At 64.0% G+C, this 11,464-nt stretch overlaps 1 protein-coding gene across 1 annotated transcript; it reads right to left on the bottom strand.

The window, feature by feature from the left end:
- Positions 1–2,700: 2,700 nt before the first annotated feature.
- Positions 2,701–8,352, bottom strand: KCNS2 (potassium voltage-gated channel modifier subfamily S member 2). Its single transcript, XM_055126334.1, has 2 exons — positions 7,790–8,352; positions 2,701–7,051 (listed from the first exon to the last, which is right to left on the bottom strand). Exon 2 carries the CDS (start codon positions 7,013–7,015, stop codon positions 5,579–5,581), a length of 1,437 nt encoding a protein of 478 aa, XP_054982309.1. The 5' UTR covers positions 7,016–7,051; positions 7,790–8,352; the 3' UTR covers positions 2,701–5,578.
- Positions 8,353–11,464: the final 3,112 nt, after the last annotated feature.

Raw genomic sequence — 11,464 nt, forward strand, 5'->3', positions numbered from 1 at the left:
CAGGCTCTCCGAGAGAGTGGGGGGCGTCATCCGGGAAATGCCACCCACTGGCCAGGGACACAGTGGCTCCCAGAATCTCCGCTGCTTCCACAGGGCTCATCCGAGCAGCAGCACTGGGGCTTCCCGGGGGGGAGCAGAGCTGGGGCCTTTAGCAGCTGCTCTCTGAGCGAGGGAGGCTAGGCACGGTATTGTGCACACTCCCACACACGCACACTCGGGCACGATGCACACGTGCACACAGATACCATCATGTGCACATATTCATACAGTCACACTCATGCACATAGGCACACGCACACAGATACAGTTGTGTACACACACAGGCACTCATGCACATACATTCACTTACACATGCGCACACATGTACACACATTCATGCACACATGCATTCTAGTGCACATAGTCATAAATGCATGCATGTGCATTTATACTCATGTGTGCAAACACACTCGTGCACATAGTCATAAGTGTGTATAGATGCATTTTCACTCATGCACACACACTCACGCATGCACACACACATTCACTCATGCAGTTATACACACACATGCATACAGTCACATGTGCACATGTGCACAATACACTTCTGCCATGTACTCTCATTGCACATGCATGCACATACACACATTCAAACACGCTCATACTTGCTTGCTCAAACACACTTGCACACACACATGCATACACACATGTACGTGCATGCACACACGCTCTGGAGAAAAGCAGGCTCAGCCCAGGATGGTGTCCTTTGGCACAAGTGACCCGCACAGTGACCGGCACACAATGGCTGGGACTCTCGCCAGGGGAGTCCCGGTGCACGTAGCCCTGCCGAGCTCGCCAGAAGCCTCTGAAGCCGATGGCTCAGGAGTGAGTCACGCCAGCCCCGCGCTTAGGAAACGGCTGAGAGGGCTGGCGGCTGCTAACACCTCAGTGCTTTTCATAGTAGGTCTGAAAATAGCTCAGGAGGCTTGAAATGTCTGGAGATGTCGGCAACCAGAAAGAGTTTCCAGTGGAAAAAAACTCTGAAAACCCCAGTTCCCTTCTCCCTGATCCCCTGGTCTCGCCCCAGAGCCTGGCTGTGCCTCTCGGCTGTCTGGAGACTGTTGGAGTGGGCCGAGTCAGCTGCTCCCTCCTGGACGTCACGCCCTGGAGCCCGTGCCTCGTGGCCACCCCCGCCCCGTATGGGGGTGGCAGGAATCCACGGGGCCTGAGCCTGCCCTTCGGGGAAGTCCACAGCTCAGATGAGCCAGGAGAGGGAGGGCTCCGGGCCCTGGGGTGCACGGGGCCTGCTGGGTGGGTTCAACCGTGAGCATGACTTGGGGTGCCCGGTTCTCCCCCGGTTAGGTGTGCAGTGAGGAACAGGGAGGAAGCGGGGTCCCTGTGACCCAGAGCACGGTGTGATGCTCCCCTGAATGCCCGTGAGGAGGCGGCGGCGCGCCAGGCCTCGGGGGCCACCTGCACTCTGGTGGGGCCTCCAGCCAGCTGGCAGATGTGAAGAACACAACGCAGGGGACAGGCGTGATGCAGATGGTGGGCTGGAGAGCAGAGCCCCCCAGACGCTGCCTGGAGAACAGGGACTCTGGTCAGCCCCGCCCCCACAGACGAAACAAGGACACGTGCCTCGGGAGGAGAGCGGGGCCGGGGGAAGCAAGGCCTGGGACCCGTTCCTCCCGGGGCAGCCCCCAGTTCACTCGCCCCCTATCCAGTCTCCTCACTCCCTCTGAACCTTCCTGTCCCCCCTCCCCGAGGAGGACTCAGTGGCCAGGCTTCCCTCAGCTGGGTGTCTCTCGGCGACATGCCATCTGCCCAGTCCCTGGTTGGCCCTCCCTGCAGGCCTCTCTGCAGCCCTCTTGGCCTGCTCTTGGCCGTGACCTCAGGCCACGTCTCATGGGGGTCAGTGTCAGACACGTGTTGATTCAGGCTGGGGCGGGGGGCGCCACTCTGGCCCAGGCCTGCCCTGGTGTGTCCAGAGGTGGCCGAAGCACAAGGTGTGCAGCTGCAAGCTGGACTATGGGCGGCACCTCCACTCTGCTTCCGGGGAGTAGGAGAGATCCCGCTTCAGGGTGGGCCCTGCTACGGTGAGCGGGGTGGGTGTGGCGGGACCCTCAGGATCAAGAGGTGTGCCGGGATTGAGAGGTGCGGCAGGCTTGAGGGGTGCGCCCAGCTCTGCATGAGCTCATCTTGCCTGCCCGCAGCAGCTCCTTGGGCTGTATGGCTGAGCCCCGAAGCAACGGCAGAACTGGGAGTGAGCCCCGTCCACCCAGCAGCCGCCCAGTCCACCCAGCAGGTGCCAAGCACCCTAGTCAGGGTCTGAGAGAGTGGCCAACTCCCCCGCAGGAACGCCCACGGCCACAATCAGCACGCTCGGCCCCCACCACAGCCCAGGTCACCGCTAGGGAGAGGGAAAGTGGCCCAGTGGGCGCCTGGGGTGGGCCCTGGCATCAGATGCCTTTTCCCTCTACAGAGCTGTCCCTGCCAGCCCTGCTCCTGTAGCCGCTCACAGACCAGCCCTCCCCCACCCCCCACGCTGGCCACTCGCTGCCTCTCCAAAGCAGGGTTTTCTCTGTGGCCCCCTCGCCTCGCCCTGAAGCCCCTCTTGAGGAGGACGAGGGTCGAGCCGGCAGGCACGGGGGTGTGGGCTGCTCCCCCATCCACGGAGGAGTATTAATGAGCATTAGAGCCGACACCACAAACACAGCGCTCTCAGTTTTCAAAATTACAGCTCTGTAACAAGCCATGCTGCTCCAACATACACGGAACACCCGTGAAGCCCACAGGCAGATAACACGCAGCCCGCGCAGATCACCGCGCTCCCGACGTGCAGAACAAATCACTTTTCCTGGCAACGAGGAGGAATTAGCAGGTAGTGCAATTATTCGAGCACTAAGATAAGGAGAGGTAACAAAGCCAAATGTTAAATATCAATTACTGCCCCTTCTGCGGAGCAGAACCAAGACGAAGGTGGGGGCTGGCAGGACACACGACACCATGCAGGAAAGCCGGGCACCAGGTCAGTGAGAGGAGCCGGCCCCTGACGCGTTGACCCAGGACGTGGAGAGTGACCTCCTTCATCACCCAGTGGCGGTGAGGCTGGTTTCCAGCCAACAGCTGCACGTAATGATCGGGATCGTCAGCGGTCAGTCTGAGAGTCTGGTGCAAAGGGTCACCTTGCACCTAGATTCTGGACTCCAGAGAGAGCAGGAAGTTACCAGTCACAGCCCGGTTGGTCTCTGGGATGAGCCACACGGCCACCTCATGGGATGTGACCAGTGCAGCGAGGGTCCCAATGAGCACAGGGGAAGTTGGTGCTGCCGCTGCCGAGGTCCTTGGCAGAAGGCGGGAGGGGGCCCTTGCTCCCCAGCGCCTTCAGTCTCCATCCTTCCTTGAGAACCACTTCCAGTGGGCGCCACCTAGTACCAGAAACAGTGCCTGGAGAATCAGATGCTGTGGTGACATGTTCCTGCCGGAAGTGACCACAGTGGGGCAGGCTCCTGCCCAGAAGTGACCACCCAAGTGGGGACACATGATACAAGTGAGTGCGAGGACAGGAGAGTAAAAGACAGTCTCAGAAGCACTTTGGGATTCGCCTGCCACCCGGGAAAGGCACCAGGTAAACGCGAGTCTTCCCCAGTCAGCGGCAGGCCTCCAGCCCCAGGGCTGCCTACGCACTCCTGCTCCTTGCAGAAAAGTGCCGGCGAGAGCGGCTGATGCCTGCAGCCCTGCTCCCCTCAGGGGGCATTGGGGCAGCATCGTCCTTCAGCACCACCATCTGCATGCCCGCCCTCTTCCGCACAGACCCACAGCTGTGGAAACCCCCTGCCTTCCAGCGCTGGGCACAGCGGCCAGAGCCAGGACTTGCTCCCCATGAAAATCCTGGAAAACTTCCCCAAGCCCCTGACCTAGGCTCTCCCGCCTTCCCTGAGGCTGCGGGGAGCTGGGTGGGCAGCAAAGCACTGGCCACCGGGGAAAGGCAGCTGCCTCCCTGCATGCACGGATGGATCTCAGCTGCCATCCCCAGGCCGACGGTGGCAGCATGGCTGCCATCTTGCCTGGAGCCCTCCGGCCAGACCCCTCAGTGAGCCCCATTTACTCGGACACAGCAGCATGGACCTGCCCAGACTGACTCGGAGGCTGGGCCCATCCCCGCGTGGAACCCCTGTGTCCCCAAAACCTTAGCAGACCCTCTCAGTGGTCGTGGGAGCTGCAGGGGTGACATTGCACACAGGGACCCGGGTGCCTGGCGCCACCTAGGCGCCAGTGAGCAGAGCAAGAGGAGGGAGTACGTCTGGGAGAAGAGCACTCAGCCTTCAGCCCAAGGTTAGATGTCTAAAGAGTTTTTAACCCGTGCTGAGCTCCTCAGGAAGTGGGCAGCTGGAGATGGAGGCAAAGCGGCAACCGGAGGCTCGGTCACACTCACACCTTCCTCCGCGCCCCTTCCCCACACCCTCACCCCCAGGACAAGGCAGGGGCCAGGGAAACCAGCCTCTCCCACTCGCCCCTGCAGGCGTGTCTGTGTTGGCGTACCCACTTCCACACCCCCAGCTCACCAGGGCACCCCCGCTGCAAGCAGGCAGAGTACCACACCCTCACGGCAGAATGACCCAGCGGGCTGTGCTGGGAAGCTCGGGCCTCCCCTAGCAGGGCCCTGCCCTCACAGGGACCCAGTCTCACCCGCCTCAGGAAGACAGTTCGACAGCAAACCCCTTTCCACAGAGAGACAACACGACCTCGTTTCCAAACATCTCAGAAAAAGAAATATTTTGAGAACATGCAAATATCAAAGACAGTCACGTTCGTGACCGGGGCCCAGACCAGGAACCTCAGCCAGAAATAAATGTCCTGCGGAACATTTCAGCGACACAGATACACCCTTCGGGCGACCTTTGACTTCCAGCCCTGCTATCACTGCATCTGTCGTCAGGAGGAAAAGAATAATAAAAGATGCAGTGTTCGCCACCTGTTGAAGCGAGTAACCATCCCTACAGAGTGACATTTACAGGAGGAACATCAGCCCCGAGCCCCAGCTTACTCGTCCGGATGCTCCCAGATGGAGCCGCCCTGCTCACTGCACCGCCCGATCTCCGCTGTGGTATCAGAGAGAAAGAAAGCAGCAGAGAAGGGAGATGGAGAGTCCACGGGGCAACGGCGAGTGGACACCTCAGATTCTCGCAGACTCTGCGGGGTGTTCCAGCCCCCGGCAGACTAGTAGGGGAGACTATTTTGTACAGAACTCACAAGACAACCTGGACACCGGGAACACGAACATCTCACAGACAGGACTGGACCACGAGCACGAGAGCCGAGGGCACAGCGGACGGCGGGGGTCAGCATTCTGGGCGCTCCCCGTCCCGCGGCCGAAGGGGGCAGTGGACACGCGCGAGGGCGTCGTCGCACCGCAGGCTCAGGCACACCCACTCCACCCACTCCCTCCAAGGGATCCGCAGTGCTGAAAAGCACCCTGGGGTGCCGGTCCCACACGGCAGCTCCCCACTTTGGGGCCGGGCCTAACTCTGGAGGCCACCGGCCCGCCAGGTGCCGAGGCAGACCCACGACTCGATGACAAGTCGGCGCGCCCTGGCGCCTAGTGGAGGGAATCGTCCAGACTCAGCTCACTCGGCGAGCTCCTGCTCATGTTCGTCAGGCTCGCCATGAGCGACTTCACCTTATGGGCATAGTAATCCCTCAGGTTGACGGACGGGACCTCCTTCATACCATCCCCGAAGTCGCAGCTGCGCATGGCGCTCTCCAGCTGCTTCTGGCGCCGGTAAAAGTGGGAGAACTTGTTGAAGATGAGGGTGATGGGCAGCACCACCACCAGGATGCCTGCCAGGATGCAGGCCGAGGCGGTCAGCTTCCCCGCCGTGCTCCCGGGGACCACGTCCCCATAGCCCACGGTGGTCATGCTGACAGTGGCCCACCACCAGCAAGCTGGGATGGTGGCCAGGCCCTCGTTCTCCTCCTTTTCAATGGTGTAGGCCACCACGGAGAAGATGGAGATGCCCACGGACAGGTAGAGCAGGAGCAGCCCCACCTCCTTGTAGCTGTACTTGAGTGTGGCGCCCAGCGAGCGGAGGCCCGTGGAGTGCCGGGCCAGCTTCAGGATGCGGAAGATGCGCATGAGCCGCAGCACCTGCGCCACGCGGCCCAGATTGGCCAAGGCCGGCGTGCTCTCCACCACCAAGTTCACCACCAGCGTGATGTAGAAGGGCACTATGGACATGAGGTCGATGAGGTTCAGGGCATTCCGGAAGAACTTGAGGAAGTCGGGAGCCACAGCGAACCGGGCCACCAGCTCGAAGGTGAACCAGGCAATGCCGAAGTGCTCCACAATCTCGAACCGGGGGTCCTCGCCCGGGTGGCCCTGGCTGTCGGGGATCTGGAAGTCAGGCAGGCTGTTGAGACACATGGTGATGATGGAGCCCAGGACCACCAGGATGGACAGGACGCTGAAGACGCGGCTCAGCACTGAGTAGCCGGGGTTGTCCAGCGCCAGCCACAGCTGCCGTCGGAAGTTGCCCAGCGGCTGCCCGTCAAACTTGGAGGCGTCATTGTAGAAGGCGAGGATCTCGTCCAGCGAGGACGTGGTGCTCTCCTGGTCGCTCTGTTCGTCCCACTTCTCCTGCTCGGGCTCCACCTTGCGCCCGTGGTAGCTGTAGCTGCAGCAGGAGTCGATGAAGAACTCATTGATGCCCCAGTACTCGATCTCCTGGCTGAAGGAGAACACGCACAGCTCGGCCATGACGTGCAGTTTGCCGGTGTGGTAGAAGTGCAGCACGTAGGGGAAGAGCTCGGGGTTGCGGTCGAAGTAGAACTCGCGCTGGACCTCGTCGTAGTCGTCGCACAACTCCAGGACGGCCTCGCGCGAGCGGCACAGCAGCAGGCGGCCCAGGCGCGTCTCGGGGAAGCGCAGCAGCGCGCGCGACGGCAGCCGCCGCTTGAAGCCGCCCACGTTCACGCGGATCTCTCCGTCCTCGACGACGCTGGCCCCGGACACGTCCCACAGGCTCTGGCCGGTCATGCTGGGGCCGCCCGCGCCCCGCCGGGGGCGCTACACCTGGAGGCAGGAGTGAACGGCGTTGGAGGAGGAGCGCGGGGTGCACAGGACCCCCACCCGTCCCCCCAGGAACGCCCCTCCTCCTCCTCCTCCTCCCCGCCCCGTCCCCAGGCAGTCCAGACCTCCGGGGGCTGATCTCTGGGTGCTGCAGGACACTGGACTGGGGGTGCGGTGGGTGGGGGCGGGGGTGCTCTCTCCCAGGGAAAGGCTGGGGTGGCGCGGACGGTGCTTTCCAAGAGCGCAGCTGCACCCACACGGCCCCCACCCCCGCCCCGGGTCCTGCCGTCGCCTGCTGCTTGCGGAGCTGGCTATGGGGGTGGCGGGTGGGGAGGTGTCCCTGGCTCAGAGCCGGGGTGGGGGGGAACGCGGGCTGACCCTGCGGGTGGGCGGGCCGAGAAGACGCCCCCGCCCGCTCGCCGCAGACAGGCGGACCCGGCTGGGCTGCGGACGCGGATGGGCAGGGCTGGGCCAGCCGGGCGCGGGGCGCGGGGCGCGGAGCTGGGGAGGGGGCGGGGAAATTCCTCCTGGGGAGCCTAGAGTCCGACCCGAGAGGAGGGGGGGGGCCCGGGTCGGCCCCCTCCCGGCTCCCGGCTCCGCGTCGGCCCGCAGCCCCTCGCCCGCGCGCGCGCCCCGCTCCTCCCCGCCCGCCTGGCGCGGTGCCCCGGAGCCGCGTGCGTGGCTCCCTGCCTGGCCGGCGGCGCTGCCCGGCCCGGGCGGCTGCGTCCTGGGAGCGCTTACCTGGTGGCACGGGGGCCCGCGGCCGAGGCCGGCGGCAAACTTCCCCAACCTGCTGGCTTGCATCGCCGCTGCGGGTGCGGGTGCCAGTGTGCGCGCCCGTGTGTGTGTGCGTGTGTATGTGTGTGTGTGTGTGTGTGTGTGCGCGCGTGCCGCCGGGCGGGCGGACCCCCAGGCGGCTCCGCGGCAGTTGCGGGAGGCTCACAGGTGGCCGCGGGGCCCCCAAGCTCTCTGACTCTCCCTCGCCATCCCGCCGGGGCGCCCCGGGGCGGGCCCCGCGCCCGGTGCGCCGGTGCTGAACGGACAGATCCCCGCGGCCGCCGCCCTAGAGCCCATCCCGAGGCTCCTGGGCGCTCCCCGGCGTCACGGTGACCCCTCGGCGGCGGCGGCTCGTCTCCAGCCCCCGCCCTAGCCCGATGACAGCAGCCGTGGCCACCCCCTCGGCTCGGAGCGGGCAGGGGACAGCCTGCCGCGACCTTGCGCCTCCGCGGGAGCCGGGCCGGGGAAGGGGGGCAGCTGGAGCAACCCCCGGGTTCCCCCGCGCAGGGACCTGGTAAAAAACTTTCCTGAAGCCCGGGGGTAGGGGGTGGAAGGGGCGGGCAGGGGTGGGGCGGAGGGGGCGCGGCAGGAGGGAGGTCGAGCCGGCCTTAGCTTGCCCGCCCCGAAGACCTGGGTGGGCGGCGGGATCTGGGCGGGGGTGCTCTGTGTGGGCGTGGCCGGTCACGGCGGGGCTTGGGGTAGGGGTGGGGGTGGGGGTCTCTCTGAGGATAGTGGGATTGGCCGTGTCCTTGCGGAATGTGGATGAAAGCGGGACCCCCGGAAGGGGGTGCGGGATCCTGGAGGGTTCTGAGCTGGAGCTGGGGGCAGGTGTTTGGGGGCGCCAGTGGGGCTGTGGGCGGGCCGTGTGTGGGCGCTCAGCCTGTGTGCCTGTCCCCTAGGGTCTCCCGGGTGGCTTTCCCTCTGACTCTGCCTGCATCCCAGTGCTGGAGTGCCCCTTGGTCTCAGCCCCCCACCCCCCTACCCCCCACGTGTCCCTTTTTGCAGACCCTCAGAAGGCCTGGTTCGCCCTTGGGGCTGCCTGAGGCTGGGGCAGCCACTCCAGGGTTGCAGCCCCCAGGACGGGGCTGTGGAGAGGAAGGACACCCCATGTTCTGGCTTCCTGTGGGAGCGCCCAGATCTGGACCTGGTCTGGCTGAGAGGGGCATCCCCAGCCCGCAACCTGCCCTGTGTGGGGGGGACACTGACCAGACATGGGTAAGTGCTGGGGTTCCCGGGGGAGGCACCACCCCATCCCCACCCCAAACTTCTTCTGGCAAGAGGAGGTACACCTGGAGAGGCTGACCTGCCCCATCTATCTCTGCCATGGGGTCTGCACCCCCGGGTCTGTGCTTTGTTGCCTCCCTCACCCCCTCCTTATGGCACCCCCTCTCCATCCGGCCTTTCCTCTGAGCCCGGAGTCTGCCCACACAGGCAGGCTGTGGGCTGGTGCCTCCTGTGTATCCTGGCCTGTGGGGGTGCAGCTAAGGGGACCTGGGGGCGTGTGTGGTGTTGGGGTGGGACACAGGTGTCGGGCTGTGTTATAGTGTGCTTATACGATGTGGTGTATGTATCTGGGGTGTGAGGAGGCGTGGTGTATGGGTATGTGCGGGGTGTAGTGTATGTGGGGGGTGGTTGTATTGTAACGTGTGTGGTACAAGTGGCAGTGTGGGTACAAAAGGGGTGTGTCTGGTGAGTTTGAGGCATCTGTGGAGGTGTGTGTGGTGTTTTGTACATGTGTGAAGGGGAGGATGGGTGGTTTATGAGTGTGTGTGTTGTATATGTGGGGCGGGTGGTATGTGTGGTGTGGAAGAGTGGGGGGCAGATGCGGTGTGATGGGGTGTGTATGGTATGTGGGGGGTGTGGGATGTGAGGTGAGGGTTGCATAGTGTGTGGAGGGTGAGGATATGTGTATGGTGTGGGGTGAGGGTGTGTGTGTGGTGTATGGGATGTGAGAGAGCCGTGTGGTGTGGAGTGTATGGGGTGTGTGTTGGGTATGAGGGTGGGTGTGGAGCATATGGGGTGTGGGGGCGTATGTGAGGGGTGTAGAGGTGGGTTTGAGGGAGGAGTGGAGTGTAAGGTGTGAGGGCGTGTGAGGGGGTGGGGGTGTGAGGAGGGGTGTGGACTGTGTAGGGTGTGTGTCGGGTGTGAGGGTGTGTAGGTGGATGTGAAGTGTGGGGGTGGGGGTGTGGAGTGTGGGGGCTGTGAAGGGGTGTGGAGTGTGTGGGGTGTGATGGGGTGTGGGGTAGGGGTCGTGGGGTGAGGAGGGGTGTGGAGTGTGTAGAGTGTGAAGGAGTGTAGACTGTGTGGGGTGTGTGAGGGGGTGTGGAGTATGTGGGGTGTGAGGGGTACATGGTGTGTGTACGGGATGTGGGGTGTGGTAGGTGTATTGTGTTGGGTGGGGGGTGTTCGTGTGTTGCCGGTGGAATCCTGCCACTGCCTCTTTCTCCAGCCTGTCCCACTTTCGGGGTGCCCAGTGGGTCTCAGGGTGCCTCTCTCTAGCCCTCCCGCTTCTTTCAGGGGATTGCTGGCCGCTCCAGTCCCCAGCCCGCCTCCTCACTCTGCCTCTCCTCTGTGTGGACCACCTTTCCCTACCACTTTGAGGGGCCCCTGCCCCAAATGCTGGGTCTGAGGGTGGTGGGTTCCTTCTGGCCCTGCCTGGCCCCTGCCTGGCCTCTGCCCCGTGCCTGCCCTTCCTCCCTCCTGGGTGTCCTGGAGAGCCTGTCGCCCTGGGCTCCTCCTGCTCCTCCTCCTCCTGCTCCTCCTCCTCCTGCTCCTCTTCCTCCTGATCCTCCTCCTCCTCCTCCTCCTCCTCCTCCTCCTCCTCCTCCTCCTCCTCCTCCTCCTCCCCTGTCTCTCCCGCGGCCACACCCCACTGCAGACACCCCATCTTGGCCCAGCTGGGGACACAGGCCCTGGTTCACGGCTTGTGGCATGGCCTATCCCTGGGCCAGCCTGGCCTGTGTGGGAGGCGGGAGACGGGATGGCCCATGATGGCGTCTCTGCCGCCCACAGCTCCCGTCTCCCGGTGGAGCCCGCACATCTCTGCCGGCAGGGAGGCTGACCCACATCCCGCCCTGCGGCGTCCCTCCCACCCCCCAGCAGCACCCAACCCCCATCCATCATTGCCCAACAGTGCCTGGATATGCTAGCTGGAGGGCTGGCATATCCAGGCCTTTCCTGAGAAAAGGCCAGCACTGCAGGAGAATGGAGCCTTGTCACCGCTTCCGGCCCCTCAGGCTCCTTCCCTGCCCCCTCAGGTGCTCCAGCCCCCTCAGGCTCCTTCCTCTCCTCCTCAGGTGCTCCAGCCCCCTCAGGCTCCTCTCTCCCCCCTCAGGTGCTCCAGCCCCCCCCTCAGGCTCCTTCCTCTCCCCTCAGGTGCTCCAGCCCCCTCAGGCTCCTCCCTCTCCCCCTCAGGTGCTCTAGCCCCCTCAGGCTCCTCCCTCTTCCCCTCAGGTGCTCCAGCCCCTTCAGGCTCCTCTCTCCCTCCTCAAGTGCTCCAGCCCCTTCAGACTCCTCCTCTCAGGTGCTCCAGGCCCCTCAGGCTCGTCCCTTCCCCCTGAGGTGCTCCAGTTCCATCCCCTGCACTCCATGCCCCTGACCCTTTGCACCTGCTCTTCTTCCTGCCTTCATACAGCTTCC

The sequence above is a fragment of the Sorex araneus genome, chromosome 2, assembly GCF_027595985.1.
Source record: "Sorex araneus isolate mSorAra2 chromosome 2, mSorAra2.pri, whole genome shotgun sequence".
NCBI lineage: Eukaryota > Metazoa > Chordata > Mammalia > Eulipotyphla > Soricidae > Sorex > Sorex araneus.